General features: G+C 28.8%; 4 protein-coding genes across 7 annotated transcripts in view; 2 read left to right on the forward strand and 2 right to left on the reverse strand.

Annotated features, from left to right (window-relative positions):
* LOC138187573 (adenomatous polyposis coli protein) overlaps nucleotides 1-3296 on the reverse strand; it is a 95207-nt gene extending 91911 nt beyond the window's left edge. For all 4 annotated transcript variants that reach the window (XM_069128494.1, XM_069128497.1, XM_069128496.1 and 1 more), the window contains exon 1: nucleotides 3146-3296. The gene's annotated coding sequence lies outside the window, so the exon portion shown is untranslated. The remainder of the gene's footprint in view (nucleotides 1-3145) is intronic.
* A 2700-nt stretch (nucleotides 3297-5996) lies between these two features.
* Nucleotides 5997-7603, forward strand: LOC138187553 (transmembrane emp24 domain-containing protein 7). The gene is made up of 3 exons (XM_069128474.1): nucleotides 5997-6305; nucleotides 6569-6805; nucleotides 6906-7603. The coding sequence occupies exons 1-3, from the start codon at nucleotides 6150-6152 to the stop codon at nucleotides 7119-7121; spliced, it is 609 nt and encodes a 202-aa protein (XP_068984575.1). The 5' UTR covers nucleotides 5997-6149; the 3' UTR covers nucleotides 7122-7603.
* Nucleotides 7604-8026: 423 nt separating this feature from the next.
* Nucleotides 8027-10653, forward strand: LOC138187554 (CDK5 regulatory subunit-associated protein 3). The gene is made up of 9 exons (XM_069128475.1): nucleotides 8027-8169; nucleotides 8510-8684; nucleotides 8763-9001; nucleotides 9071-9341; nucleotides 9418-9548; nucleotides 9620-9883; nucleotides 9974-10185; nucleotides 10258-10429; nucleotides 10508-10653. Exons 1-9 carry the CDS (start codon nucleotides 8164-8166, stop codon nucleotides 10577-10579), a joined length of 1542 nt encoding a protein of 513 aa, XP_068984576.1. The 5' UTR covers nucleotides 8027-8163; the 3' UTR covers nucleotides 10580-10653.
* A 498-nt stretch (nucleotides 10654-11151) lies between these two features.
* Nucleotides 11152-16059, reverse strand: LOC138187555 (uncharacterized). The gene is made up of 5 exons (XM_069128476.1): nucleotides 14157-16059; nucleotides 12533-12767; nucleotides 11611-11775; nucleotides 11396-11505; nucleotides 11152-11318 (listed from the first exon to the last, which is right to left on the reverse strand). The coding sequence occupies exons 1-5, from the start codon at nucleotides 14287-14289 to the stop codon at nucleotides 11152-11154; spliced, it is 810 nt and encodes a 269-aa protein (XP_068984577.1). The 5' UTR covers nucleotides 14290-16059.
* Nucleotides 16060-16821: the final 762 nt, after the last annotated feature.

The raw sequence follows: 16821 nt of genomic DNA on the forward strand, positions 1-16821 counted from the left end.
ATTGCCCGTGGCGCCACGATGAATTTTTTAATATACGATACATACAATGTTCAAATATTACCTATAAGAAATATGTTACAATGGATTTATCTCACTGAGGTCACCGGTGACCCCCGTGGCCCCTGAAGTGCGATTTCGTGCGATCACTTATTTTATTCGTTTATCAATTATCTCATATTGTTTCTTCGCGTTGCTAAATAATTGTTCCAAACCATAATCCGTCCTTCGGTCATACTTATTCGGACCTTACTTTAGTATCTTTTACTTTACTGTCAAGGCCCTTAATTGCCATCAGACATCTTTCAAGTCGAAACGTTCCTTAGGGTTATTGCTCATTAAGGTAAAACACGGAAAAATCGTGAACAAAATATCAGGATAACGAAATTGAGGTTTCCATTTCTCCATATGAAAGCTTGCTAAGAAAACCACGTCATGAATTAAAGGCAATGTCGGGAAAGGCTGTAACTGTGTGACGATTTTGCAAAATATGTTATGAAAAAAACTAACAAACGCTAAGGAGGACAACTACAAAAAGCTGTAAAAAAGGTCGTGACATATTGTGAAGACCGTGCTAGTTCACCCTTTCTTTGTTTGGAGTGTTTCAATACGACACATCGCAATATGCACACATAATAGATTATATTTCATGTATAAATAAAACTATTTTTATGTGTTTTATACTGCATTAATTTTATCGCACCATTGTAGTAGCGATGTTAATGATAACAGATTTATAACTATTAACATTTATTCAAATTATGTATTTCTACTAATCTTGGCGCGTAGGTCACCGGTGATCCCCGTGGCATTCAATGTGTTAAGTATAAGATTCAGTAGTATACTGTCACTGTAGTTTTTACATTTAGATGCATATCCAAGTATATGTGTACATTGAAAACATTGGAAGAAATTTATTAATAAACCGAGTGTTTCAGCATCGCGTCCGTCAACCTTGCTTCGTTTATTTGCTATATTCGACTATATTTAACGTTCGTTACATTACAGCACTCGCAATTCGTGCATAACCCAACATCGCTACCCTTGATTAATCATGGAAATTGGCGGAGAAATCATAAAAAAGGACGTAAAATCAACATGATTATTGAAATATAATTGTAAGATGAAACGAAACAAATATATGATTATAAATTTACTAATGTTATATAGGTACATGTTATCTTAACTATCTTAGTATATGAAACATGGACATAAATTAATGTAAAATTTTTAGAAAGAACATTTAAATAAACTTCGTTTTTGCGAAACTCGAGTTTGAGATTTGTAAAATATACATATTTCAATATGGGTAATTCCGGATTGGGCAGGAACGAATAATCGACAAGAGGTTATTCTACGTACGAAAATAAGTAAAGAATGTAGAATAAAATTTGTTCATAGGACGCTTCGTCTTTAAAAAAATAAGATTTAAAAATTCCAGGTCTATTCTTAACTAAACATCGTTCAAATTCAATTTTTTTGGCAACGAAGCTTTAAACGGAAAGATTTTATTGTACATTTTTCACTTATTTTCACTTATTTTCACTTATTTTTTACTTACTAACTAGACTTTCTCGAAGACGAAGTCTCAAATAAAAAAATTTTATTCTATGTATACATTCGATTTATTTTTTCATCTAGAATCACTCCGTATATGCAACCTTTTTAAAATAAATTTTCTAGTAAAAATTAACCGAACAATCTAAAATGAACATTAGCCAACAAATTACATATACAATAATTATTTAAATTACCATAAGTATCGTAATTAGTTCGATCTTCAAACTTATGTAAATATTACTATTGATTTTTAATACGAAAGTGCAGAAAATGTATTTTAATAATTTACAGAATAATTTATCAATAACCATTCATAACCATTCAATATTTAAAATGAATATTTTTAAAAATGTTAAAATGGAACCGATTCTTTAATTTTTCCATTTTATACAAATATACTATGTACATAAACCTTTTAAAATATTTCTTACATTCATTTTGCAAAATACTTCTGCAAAATACTTTTGCGAAATTATTTACAGTTTGCACCCTAAATATTAATTAATTGTTAAAAGCCACCAACCTACATTCTAAACTTCCAAAACATGTCGCACGATATAACGTAGAGACACTGATCCTATATCGATTGCGTCCGAAAGTGTAATTTGATAACAAAAATAATACTATAACAACGACGGGAAAATATCGCAATATCTCTTAAACTTTTTCAATACTATGTATCATTTTAACATGAAAAATTAATACCAGTAGAATAAAAAATAAATAAATAATGAATTTAGCAATAAATTTAATAAGTATCGGAAACATAAATATCACGAATAATATTTCTAATATTTTATTTCAATAATTATTACTTGTGTATAAACTGGAAGAATCTTGCTGTAGGGTAGAATATTTCAAAATACTGTCTTGCTGTAGGGTAGAATATTTCAAAATACTGTCATAAAGTCTTTCGTTTATTGCCTTACGGGTACATTCAGTAAATATTCAGTAGGTAAAATGCTTCTTTGTGACACCAATTCAATTGTAGCTAAAACAATGCACGAATTTCAGAGATCAGAAGAATACTAACTCGTGAAAACCAACAACCAATTCTTTCAATATTTCTTCTACGATACTATTTTAAATATTAAGATATATGTGGAAAAAACAATTACTTGTCTTGAGTAATCACATGTAAATAAACTCAAAAAAGACCAATAGAATAGTTATCACTAAACTGCAGATTTCTATGCAATATCATGTTTTTATGAATGTAACTACAGAAGTAGAACCTAGTTCCTGAGTTTAATGTTTTATCCAACAGTATCTTTCCAACGTCGGATAATATTTCAGAAAACAAAATATGGAAAAGTTGTTAAAGGTATGCATCATTTTCCGTTCAATTTTCCTTAAAACATTAAGAATCTTCTTTGACAAAATAAGAGTAAGATTGAACTTTAAAAATTCATAATCGGATTAAATAGAGATTTGTTTCGTCCACCAAGTATTATAACCAATACTTTGTTTTATATATTTTATATATTTTTATATAGATATTATGCACACTCTGTATATTTTTCCACTGTATATGTTCTACGCATAGACGTTCCAGTGAAGATTATTCGCTTTATCTGAAAGGACTTACTTTATAGACGGCTAGCCTGAAAGTTTTTCAAGTCACCGACCTATGTTAAACCAGATCATCATCTTCTGTCTTGAACTCCAATAATAAGTGTTCTTTCTCTCACGCGCGTTACTTTTTATCAGTTTTTCACGGTAAAAACACAAAAATTATTTTCACGTATAAATTTCTTGTAACTGTGCAAAAGAAAAATTTCTCGACAAAAATAATACTAGTAAGAGACGAGAGAGGTGTACAAGAGACCTGCCTCCTACCGTTGTCGTTCGAAAACTCATGGTGCGAGCTTGATGCGATCGTGTGCTTCTTCCCCCACTCCTATGAAGTTAATCGTAGTGGAGAAACCCCTCATGTTGTTCGTATTTCGAACCTGACTCTTCGTGTATACACGAATACGTGTGTATATACACTATCGCTCAAAAGTTGAATACATATGTTACTGATAAAGGATTCTTCAATTTTGCATACATTACTTGCAATTGACACTTTTATTTTATATACAATTTTGTGTATACATTTATTATTATTATTATGTATGCATTTTTGTGTATGCAAACATATAACACACCTTGTAACGCCATATTATATATATATATGTACATAATTTCTAATTTCTAATACTACACCTCTAATTTCTAACCTACATTATCTAAACCTTATTATTCTAAATCTATATGCGAGTTACAAATAATACGTGATATTAATATCTTTGCACATACTGAAATTGTTAAATGCGAATGAAATGAAAGTTCTAAAATTCTAATTGTCCTTTACACATGCAGAAACTTTTGACGGATAGTGTATGTACGTATATACACAGTCTCAAACCGAACGTGGTCATTACATATTCACGAACCGTGTATGTATACGACATAGAGCAGGTGCTCCAAGATTTTTTATAAAAATTTGTTTTTTGAATACTATTTATAAATAAGTATAGTAAAGCCAATAAATATAGTTAAATCGTTAGAAACGTATGCGTTCAATTATATGTGAAATAATAAGTAATTATATATGCAAATATTACTTAACTAATTACATATGCATGTAAAATCATGACTATTTGTAGCGGTGGTACACGTAATCGATCCCGAGTATACGGAGACATCGATATATATACATATAATAATCACTCTTTAATAGAAATATATTAAGAATATAATCCTAAGAATATCTGTGTTTCAAAATATCAATACATATCAATTTTGCCTATTACGTATTTTAGTTTCCAAATGTTAGTTAGCATTTCTTTATTATTTTCAGAAATTATTTTCATCATTTTCAGAAATACTACATGAAAACCTCCGGTACATTTTAACTTTGATTAAACTCACATTGATTTAGTGATCTACATAGTAACACATCAAATTTAAGACTGCTTGCAGATATCGTTAAAGATCATTCAAGCATGCTATGCGGAATTATAAAAAAATTCGTGACTGTTATTGCCGTGCCAGCAAGGAGTCTAGATTATATGATAGGACGTATACATATGTATGTATATATATATGGTATTACATTACACAAGTATACACTACACTGTCCGCTTACTACACGATATAATCTACGTAATCGCGATTTCATTTTTCTGTCTCGAAAATATCAGATCTATTTCAGACATAGCTTTAACAATTACAGTTAAATATTTAATTATTACAAACTAAATGTTAATGTTTCAAGGGATTTTTCTTTTTTTTTTTATAGTAGTTCTTCATGTAATTCTTTCATGCAATCTATTTTATATATTTTTAATTTTACAGTCTATTGTACTTGCTTGAAATAATTTTTGGGGTGACATATATTTTTCACATTCTTTCACGCTTGATTTCCTTTTATGATGAAAAGTATCTTTATACTGCTCTGCCTCTCTTTTGTACGCCCTCCTTGCCCTTCGATACACGTGATTTGTTCTGCAACAGACTTCCATGAATAAGTAACTTGACAGACGAGGAGACTATATTAGAATGGGAGGCGGGGCCTTAGGGCGCCTCACGCAAATACTACTTTACACATACACGTGTTTCCTTGCAGTATTAAAGTCTTTTCTATCTGATAGGGAGTATACACAAGACCTACAAATCATTCTATATTCTAATTGCATACATGGAAATAAGTTACGTATGAAAATATATACATGTAAAATATTTCATCTATGTAACAAAATTTGATTGCACCCAAAAACAATTATTCAAAACTAAAACTTTTTAAGACTAGACTTAAAAATTTATACGTTTAAATTTCTTAATGTGAATAAATGTTGATTGGAGTTGCAATATATTGTTATTTAAACATTATTCGTCTATTCCAAAAGAGGAAGTATTGAGAAATTGACACTTTGAAACAACATCCGGTTTCTAGAATCATGCAATACACGTAGAGGAAACTATTTAATATTCTTCTATGTCATAAGCACGTGTATTTATTAATACTGTGAAAAAACGTGACAAAACTTATGTACCCATACCCTATAAATTAATCATCGACATTTGATATTCATTAATTTATGGATCCTTGTAATAATGATATACAAATGAGTTAGTAAAAGGTACAGGAGATATAGTTTCATAATCAAAATATATATCTTTTAAATGACGTGAACATGTCAAAAAATTATAACAAAAAGTAACATTTTTTGCGTGTGTATTTTTTTAAATCAATAAAATATTTTATATATGTATGATCAAATTTTTCACTAAATCTTTTTTTAATTGTAACTTTTAATTAATTTCAATTTTCAATTGAAATTCACTTAGAAAGTCTATTTCTTAAAAGATGTTTTATGTAATGTAAAAAGAATTTGAACATTTTTTTGAATTGGACGTCGCCGCAGTTAATTCCGTTTCAGCGGCGCTCCTGTCGTATTAACACAAGTAATATCCGGCCACGTTAAAATAGCTTGTTTGGTTAAAATATTGGCCGGGTCCTTGATCAGTTAATTGAATAGTGTATCCTAAAATCTTTTCTGAACTTAAATGTGAATAATTTATAAAAGACACTAAACTAACGAAGAATGAACTACTGGTCAATTTGTTTGCTGCTTGTCTCGTTGTTTGGTACCATATTACGTACTGGTGGTGTCGAACTATCCTTCGAACTACCTGACAATGCGAAACAATGTTTCTACGAAGAGATCAAACAGAACACGACAGCAATGCTCGAATTCCAGGTATATAGATTATTTATTATTTAATAAGATACTTCTTTTGATAATGTATAGTTATTAAAATAAAATTTACAAGCAATATATGTAGTTTATTTCGACGCAATAATGTCAGCCACATTTAATTTTGTAATCGTTACCAACTTGTCATTGAAACACAAACATGTTGCAACTTTGCAATATCGACACTAAAATTTAACATGTTCTCCGAAGAATTCTTTTATAGGTTATAAAGATGATGTGATTTCAATCAAATAAATGTTTTTTAGGTTGTGACAGGTGGACAATATGATGTTGATGTAATTTTAGAAGCACCGAATACAGAAATCATTTATAAACAAATAAAAACACAGTTTGATTCACATCAATTTACAGCATCAATGTCAGGAGCATACAAAGCCTGTTTTAGCAATGAATTCTCAACATTTTCACACAAACTTGTTTACATGGATTTTAGAGTGGGAGATCAATTACCAGTTGGGGAGCATGTAACTGTTATGACACAGGTAATATATATATATATCAATTATTTTCATATTATATATAAAATATAAAATAAAATGTTTGTAAGATCAAAATAAAAGTCATATAAATATTTTATTTTAGATGGAGTCTTCGGCCGAAGAAGTACATAAGCATTTGAATAGTATTTTAGACTATCAAACACATCATCGATTAAGGGAAGCGCAAGGTCGTAAACGTGCAGAAGATTTGAATACTCGTGTGCTCTTATGGTCCATTATGGAAACACTTACAATTTTGATCATATCTGTGGGGCAGGTGTATGTATTAAGGACCTTTTTCACAGAAAGAAAGCGTTAATACATTCGTTAGTGCATCTGCAAATAATAATACATTCTTTGTTCGCAATACAATAACTAATCCGTCAGAGTAATGTGGGACACCATCATATTTAATGTTTCACAAATTCTACCAATTATGGTGCCATGTTAACTTTGGCCAGTTGTTTGTTGTGTCCATACCTATTTTGGACTGAAAAGTACAACTCCAAAGATACGAAATAATTTAGCAGCAGAAACATGTGGTTTCCTGGAGTATGAGGATGTTGTGTATGCGCGTTCATGTGTGTATAATTTAAATTAAGTTATATAAAACCTAGAACATTTTAACAAGTACCTGCTCTATTATGAGCTATAAGAGGAATGTGGAATCAATTGGACTGTCTCTTTTAATGATAAATTTTTAAGTTATAACCGTACTTTGGCATTGACAGTGTAACATTGTCATGAAAAATACATTTTTCTTACTGTGAATGTGTAACAATAAACTAGAACATTTACGTATGAATGTGTTACTTTTTACAATTACTTTTCCCATCTTACTGAAATATTAATATAACTTGTTACAATTGTACTTAATGTATTGATTGACAAATAAAGAATATCTCAAATTTGCATTTTGTACAATTAACAGAAAAATATGTATAAATTTTACTTCCTGATTTCTCCTATATATATTCTTTGCTTTACATAAATTAGGATTTATATAAAATAAAATCGTATATCCTCGTATCCGAAGAATTAATGCATTATCTTTTTTAACTAATTTATAAAAAAATAATTTTAGCATTCAAAAGCGTAAAATATAGTATATCTATTGCTGATTTTTATCAATCTGCAATTGGAATATGTGGAATATGTATTCCTACACACAATAATACTAATATGTAGTAATCAATTTAAATTCCGTTTTCACGGAAATACGTGTCTTTTAGACAGCCGGCAGAATAACCTTACTGTTACATTCACTTTAATATGCTGACACGACACAAGCAGAGTAACAGCTGTCATAACCAAGAAAGAGACGTAAACAAATTTTAGTAAAACTATTAAAGTTTTATATTATGGAGGTAAATTTTTGAATTCTTACGTATCCGATCCAATATCTATTTTTATAAGTTATTAAAAACGATTTATTTCGTTTATTTTATATATAATAATAGTATTTCCCTTTTTTTTGTTTATCACAATAGGGCTTATAATCTTTAATTTTATAGAATATATTTCTATATGTCATATACTTTATAGAATTAATTTATAATTAAAAATATATTACATTTACTAATAATATCTCCAATGTGATAGTTTATTTATTAATGTTTTTATAATTTTATATAATAACTTTCTTATTTGCAGTATGTGTAATATTTAATATAATTTAAATTATAATTGATGTTATATCTTGTTTAGGAACAGGATATTCCTATTGATATTAATATTGGAAAATTATTAGAATGGTTAATAAACAGAAGACATTGCTCTAAGGACTGGCATGTAAAAGTTTTAACTATCAGAGAAAAAATTAATAATGCAATACAAGATATGCCTGTTCACGAGGAAATTGCAAAATTACTATCTGGTTCATGTATGCTACATAAATATTTTACATTTTATTCTGTTCATAATTCAATTTACATTTATTATTTAATTTTTATTCTTTCAGATATAAATTATTTTCATTGTTTGAAAATAGTAGAAATATTGAAAGAAACTGAAGCTGATACAAAAAATGTATTTGGCAGGTATGGCTCACAAAGAATGAAAGATTGGCAAGAAATATTACGATTATATGAAAAAGACAATTTATATCTTGCAGAAGTTTCTCAGATACTTATAAGAAATGTTAATTACGAAATTCCAAGTACTAAAAAACAAATTCAAAAATTGGAACAAATACAAGCTGTAGGTATTTATTACATGTACATTGTATATTATTATATTGTTTTAAATAATATAACATATTTTTACCAGGACTTTGAAAAAAGAGAGGCAGACCATAAAAAATCAGAAAATGCAGCTAGGTCGGAATTTAATTCACTTTGTAAGCAGCTAGGTATTCCTGGAAAACAAATTAAACAGGAATTATCTGAAAAAGTAAAAGAACTTCCAGAAATTTATGAAAAAATTGCTAAAAAGATTAAGTCATTAGAAAAAGTTGTAGAATTCTATTGTGGTTTTGTTAATTATACTCTTGGTAGACAGTATGATGATGGTTGTGTTCCTATGATACAATACATAGTTGGTATGCTAAATTAATAAAAACATTTTTTAAAAAGTGTCATACATATATTATGCTAAAAATATTATAAATTAATTAGATAAAGGAAATACTACTACATATGAATGGATTTATGGCGAAGCTCCATTATCAGTTAGTGAACCACCTTTAAATATAAGCTTAGATAATGATGATCTGGAGAAGAAGAAAGTCGAAGATATTGATAATGTTGTATGTGAATCATTGTAAAATGTTACAAATAACTTAGAAATTTTTTCTAAATGTTATGGTCATTAATTTAGGGAATTGATTTTGGAGAAATTGATATAAATGGCGGCATAAATTTCGGCGATGTTAATTTAGAAGCTGGGGGTGAAATTGATTGGGGTGATGGAAATGTAGAAGAAGCTGTACTTGGAGATATTGATTATAATATTTCTTTAGAAGAATCTGGTATAGTCGTAGAAGCAGCTGGTCATGAAGGTGGAATTGCTACTGGTACTGAAGCGTACACAGTCCTTGATAATCCATCTACTAGAAATGATTTTATTAACCAGTTGTTTGAGGTATATATATTTTTATCTTTTCTCGTTACAAACATAATGCTTTCAGTGATGATTAAAATTTATTTTCTAAAACAAATTATTTTCTTATAGCTGGAAGCATTTCTTAAATTACGTTTATATGAATTCAAAGGTGACGATAGTGTAAATTTCTTAAGCTTCAGTCAATTACAAGATTCGTCTTGTATTGTACAGAATTCTACATTAGAAAATAGTCAGAATATGTTAGATAACGTTCAAGTTGTCTTATCTGAAATTTTAGATACTAAAGTTCAGCACTTACATAACATAAAACATTCTGCGAGGTAAACCAAATAATATAAACATTATATTTATATATTATTTTAAAGAAATTAAAAGTGTATTTCTTTTTATAGATATGTAGATGTCTTAACTTCATCATTAAAACAAAAATTAAGTTTAGTTGATAAAATGATAGCTTTACAAAAATCTGTGAGAGAGAAACGAGAAAAGTGCGCACAAGAAGTTATTACTGTTCGACCTCTTCTTCAACTTCTTATACAGAGAACAAAAGAACTACAAGTAGAGGTATCTGCAATAATTTTTGTTAATAAATTTCATCTGTTAGCGTATATTTATTTATTAATTTGCTTTTTCTACTTATAGATTGAAAAAGATATCTCAAAAAAATATAAAAACAGAGTTGTACATTTAACCGGAGGTATAAATATGTTGTAAATAACTAAAATAAAAAGGAGAATATATCTACTGTAAATAAGATTTTATTGCAGAATATATAATATCATATACTATGTACACAAATTATCTGTATGCCTTTTTTACATTTTAATGAATACTTACTCCTTTAATAATATAATAGGGATAAAATGAAAGACTGTTTCGATGTATTAGGTTGTCCCAAAAACTTCTTTCGTTTTGTAAGGAAATAATAGATGTACAACATCTTTTGTTTTATATTATTTTATTGAATTATGTATGATCCATTTTGTTCTACTACTACGAAATTTGTTCTATTACTGCAAAGTAGATCATACATAATTCAATAAAATAATATAAAACAAAAAATATCGTACTTGTATTATTTCTATATAGAACGAAAGAAACTTTTGGGACAACTTAATATATTGTCTTGTTGATTTCTGATATTACAGAGAAATTTGTAGCTTTCATAATAAATGTTACAATACTTATTGAAGTACGCTTCTTATCTTTGGTATGAACACAATATTATTAAATCATGAATTAATGTTCAATTCAGTTATTTATATTTTACAATTCTATACCAAATATTACATGATCATAAAAAGATTTTGCACTAATCTCCAAGGTGAAGAAGTGCATACAGCTTTGGTTGTTGGACACGGATAACGTTTTAAACATTCAGCGAATGAACGATCGCATTCACATAATCGCTGAGCACATGATCCAGATCCTCCCCAATTTCCATGTTCAACAGCTACGATATAGAGAAAAATATACTTCCAAATAAAGGTAAGTTATTTAAATAAAAATAATGTATTCTACGAAACTAACCGCATACTGGTTTGTAACCGCGATAACATCTCCAATAATATGGTACAAAGTATTCTGAAAATGTTGGACATTCTGTAGCATCATAGCACCAATCATGCATTTTACAACATCTATAAAAATAATTAAATTGTAATTTAAATTAATGAAATTGGAAATCTATGTTTACATCTTTTTATATCATTGTGAATTCAAATATTTATGCATAGAAAACTTACCTATCTATTCCATCTATTACATATCCTGAACCTAAAAAACCACAGTAGCATCCATATCCCTTATAAGCTAAAGGATTACATCCAGTGGCGCATACTACCATGTTATACAAATGTATCACACCTCTTTTAAATCTTTTGTGCGTTGAGATCTGTTCACTATACATTCTAAAACAATGTACATTTTCTGAATAATTAAAAATTATTTTTTTTGTAGTATAAAAAATTTTATACAGGGTTTCGGAAAGGTGAAGATAAGTATAAGTAAGAATAAATAAATTTATTAAAAATAGAAAAAAGAACTTATACTACGTGTTAATGAAATCAAGTAGCTAAAAAAAAGTTTACATGAATTTATGTCCGAAAGTACTTCGTTGAAGAGTTACATAAGCGTTCAAAGATTTCTTTCTGATAAAGTTGTTCTTAAGGATATTCTCAGATTATTGATATATGTAGATTGTCAATATTTCAAAGTTCTCAACTAAAAGGATCAGTATGTTCTGTCAATACAATATTATTAATGGTTATTAACAAATTGTTAAAACTACCACTATTTCTACAACAGCAGGAATATTCGAAAGAATTTGACGAATAGAGTGCATTCTTGTAGAAGAATGAAATTTCGAGCGTTTATTATAACTGCCAAAACACTTAACAAAAATTTCTGAACGCTTATAACTGTTCAATAAAGCATTTTTAGACATATTTTTGACATAATTGATATGAACTTGTTCTACCTATTTAATCTCATTAACACGCAGTATAAGTTTTATCCCTACCTTTCCGGACACCTTGTATATGTATATGTAATTAAAATTAATATATCTCATATGAATATCTTTATTAAAAGAAATAATGCTACACAAATTAGTGTAATTTTATTAAAACAAAAAATTGCAAAGTATAAAAAGCATTAAACTCTTACGGTAGTTTATTGTCTCTTGTATGATTGTGTGTAAAATTAACAGACGGAGATTCATGTATATATCCATCTTTCTTTTGGTATTGTATAGGTATCGCATCCCATTTTTCATCATTTTGTTTTATATGAAGATTTTCTTTCCTCCGATCTTTTGTGTACTTGAATAAAAGTTTATCTTCAGGTAACTTATACGATTCTCTATCTCTAATTAATTTCTGAGTATTTGGATTATTCCTGGCTATAACAAATATTTGACAATAAATTAAGTAAGATCGAGAAACGCAATAGGTATTATGATATTATGCAAAAACAGGTCAATTCGGATCACTTAATGATCGCCCTGCACGAAAATTTCTATGCATATTTTCGAAGTTATTTTCAGAATATAAATAATATTTATTGCATGAAACGTACTTATGCACGCACATCGTTTATTGTCATTACAAACTTATTTTACCTCCTTCTCAAGTTAGTTATCTTTGAAATTATTGTAATTTCTCTAGTAATTTGATGGTTCGTCATCATTGTCCATATACGATTTCCATGAAATTTATAAATTTAAAATATACACATCACATAAAAATGAATTTATGTTTAGAATGTTATATATTCTAATCTATAGACGATATTAAAATTTTTAATACGAATTATTCATTTTTTTTTCGTTCTAATTGTTGACTTAAAAGCGGTCAAAAATGCACGTTTTCAACCGCTTCTTTTCTTTTCTTTCACGCTTACTGAACCCTAATCTCTAGCAACGAGACACACTTCCGTCTACGGCACATCTTCCGATTATGTCATTAAAAAAACTTATTCATTAACTGCTGTAGAGTAAACGCGTATTATTTTATGATTCGTTTAATATCAGGGGCTCAATAAAGGAAGATAAAAGAGATGGATTATTTATATAACTTAAGAAAATTGTGCGTAAAGCGTGCAAAAGCTTAATAAAGATATCTTTATGTTTTCAAACACTTAGATATTAGAATAAAGTTATCCTTTCCTATATTATTAAATTAAAATATTGTAGTTATTAGCATATCCCTATCGTAAAACCTTTTCTTTAGATGAATGCTGATCAGCTGCTTCCTTTACTATCTCGTTTTAAAAAAGAGTATCTGCTTGTACTACTTTTTCCATTAAGTTTCAAACTTCTTCTTAAGAATAATTTGCAAAAAAAAAAAAAGGAATTTACAATTTGATAAAGTTCGTTGAAAAACCCAAATTATTTAACAAAATAATGTAGCAATATTGTAATGTAATTAGATATAGCATGACATTAGATTCTCATACGAAGATGGTGGAGTACCCATCATGGATATAGGTAATAACATCGAAGTCGATGCATAAACATTACATTAATACATGAACATTGATAAAAATATATATGTAGCTTTCTTTTATTATTAAGTGGCCACGAAAAGTATTTGCACATACCATTATTTTTTTATCAAATTCTACATTTTATTCTCATTGTATCAAATTGTTATAGTCATATGAAAGCACTACCAAATGGTACGAAATTTCATATACTTGGATCTAATTATTTAATACGAAAATGCTATAACAAATATGCACAATAAAGTGCAAATATTTTTTATAGTCACTGTAAATTATTATGACATACCACGACTTTGATAACAAGGCAGCGTTACAAATATCACAAGGGAAAGAAAGATGAAAATTTTTCGACGAGGTATCATCTGTGGCCAATTAGGGCTATGAAAAATTAACACGGCTTTGACTCTTTTATGAATCATTGAATATATGTTTTCACAAATACGAAAACAAGCTTTTAATGTCAGCTACGAATCTTAAAGTTATTCAACATGTTACGATCCGTGGGTTCCAGTATCGAAGAATCGTAACGTTCCACGCGTAAGCACATTATTCATTACGCATTATCGATCACGAGGGATCCATTCAGATTTATTGATCAAGATCGATGAAATCAAAGAACGTGGCGAATAACAATATCCTTTCATACTTTGAAATTATTCTCTTTTACACAATCTCGAACAAAGATCGTTATGTTCGTGAAATTCTTGAACATCCAAAAATCTTCAGATATCATTTAAAATTCATGTATGCAACCATCAGTCTATATATTTGAACAGGTAAATCTTCTTCCAAGCAATGTGATCCATCGACGATTTATTTAAAAAATACGCTCATTGCAAATGTCACTTTCGTAAATATTTAAAAGTTATCAACCATCTTCACCTGTTGCACAAAATATTGTCTTTTTTATTTTAAAATCAGAACTTTTTTCGCTCGAGCAAATTTCTGTACCGCACTGTATCCACTGTTTTCCAAAATCAGAGCCAAAATCCTTTCGTCGGCGGAAGAGTCAAATGAACACTGTCCAGCCTTATCAAATGCTTTTGGTCCATCGATTCCCTCTACAGGGAAATTTACCCCTTCCTACCACAAAACATTTGACGTGTCATGATTCACTGTTTTGCTGAATTCCGTGACTCCGAGTCTTTCCTTTGGAGTTAGCTACGAAGTACTCGAGGAACGGCACTTAGACTGATCCTCTTCATTGAGGAGAAGAGACACGAGGCGCTTAGGCGCACTCTGAGAAACCTACTGTTATACTTTCAACGATTTCCTCGAAGCGGAGAATACTCAACAACTTATTCACCTTTTACTCGCTTTTTATTCATCTCCTATCTCGATCGCTGTTCCAATGGTTTATCTTTATAAGTATATTACTTCGTCTTCTTTTATTATAGGTGTCCTTTTGATGGTTATAGCTTCTGAAGAAGAAATAACATTCGATATGATTATATTTGTTAGTCTCATAATTTAATCCAGTTTCATTCACACACTATTTTTTATTTATTTTTGGGTAGTTTTATTTTTGTTTCTTCTTTTCAGATCTTTTAGCGAGCATATCCTTCATTTCATTATCTTGGAGTTGTTTTGTTAATACAGTGATATAATAATTTGATTTCTAATAAGTTTGTGTTGAAGAAAATATGTAACGAAAGCTATATAGAACGTTTTTATTTTTGTAAGATGAGATTTCATTGTAGATGTGATCTAATTTTTAAGTAGTCCAGCTCTCTCCCAAAAACAAGCTCAGAGGTTAAAGGACAAGCGTAAATGATGCTGCAGAGATTGTTTGAAATCCAAATTCCACGATAATTTTGAACACAAGTAACAATAATTATTTTGCTGATAAAATTGTTTGAATGAATTTATGCCAAATTGTGTAACTTTTATAGAAGATTTGCATTTCTTTAAATTTACATTCTACTATCTTTGCAAAACATTATTTGTAAAATATCTACTGTTGTTAAATATCATTAAAATTCCGTGAAATTGATATCAATTTTTGATATATTATGTAAATTTACATATATTGATAAGGTACAAAATTAAATATAAAACAGAGAAACAACGATGACATAATTTTCATTAAAAGTCCAAGATATCGGTCATATCCCAATAGTCAAGTATTGAGAGCAGAAAATTTACTCGTTGACCGACTGGCCGACGTAGTTTGAAATCGCAAAATAGTAGAACGGTAGAACCCAGCTGGTTCGTATTTACTGGTATAGTGAATGGATGTGTTACGTTGAATCTAGCGGTATTTGCTGTACTTGCAACAGATGTTTGATGCGTCAAATAATTTAAAAAATATAAGACTAATATTCATTTAAAATGTTAAGACTTTATATACTCAAGTTCTTTATCAGATTTCTGTGGAATACTATATCAAAATCGGGAAAAATTCTTTTGTATTCCACTATGGTTTCCTTAAACATGTAAAAAAAGTATTTAGCACGCTGTTCCACACCGAAAGTTGCAAAACTGACAGACATACGAATCAGAATTAGACGTTATCACAATAAATGTTGCTTTAAGTAGATATATATTACATGATCGTAAGCAACTTACATTATTATAATATTATTGTATATCGCTATATATATAATATAAATACATATTATTATTTGAAAAATAAATTATCTTAATATTTGTTATTTTATTTGATGTATATACATACGTATATCGTTGTTTGATTTAACCAGGAGGACAAACTTATTTTTCTGTGTTGCATTAGATTGCTACTGTAAAATTACGTACTTTCGGCAATTTTTTTAAAATTATTTTTACGGAAAATTTTCATATATAAATTTCAAAATCTGGGTACTTCCATCTTTTATACCCTGTTTTGTGCTTTCTTTTCTTCCCTGCCTTTTATGTTTCTTAATCCGATGAAATGTTTTGACATCAAATTTTTTAAAAGGTGAATATTTATAGATAGATATATGTATTCC

The sequence above is a fragment of the Bombus flavifrons genome, chromosome 15 (genome assembly GCF_040668555.2).
Source record: "Bombus flavifrons isolate JBK064 chromosome 15, iyBomFlav1_principal, whole genome shotgun sequence".
Classification (NCBI taxonomy): Eukaryota; Metazoa; Arthropoda; class Insecta; order Hymenoptera; family Apidae; genus Bombus; species Bombus flavifrons.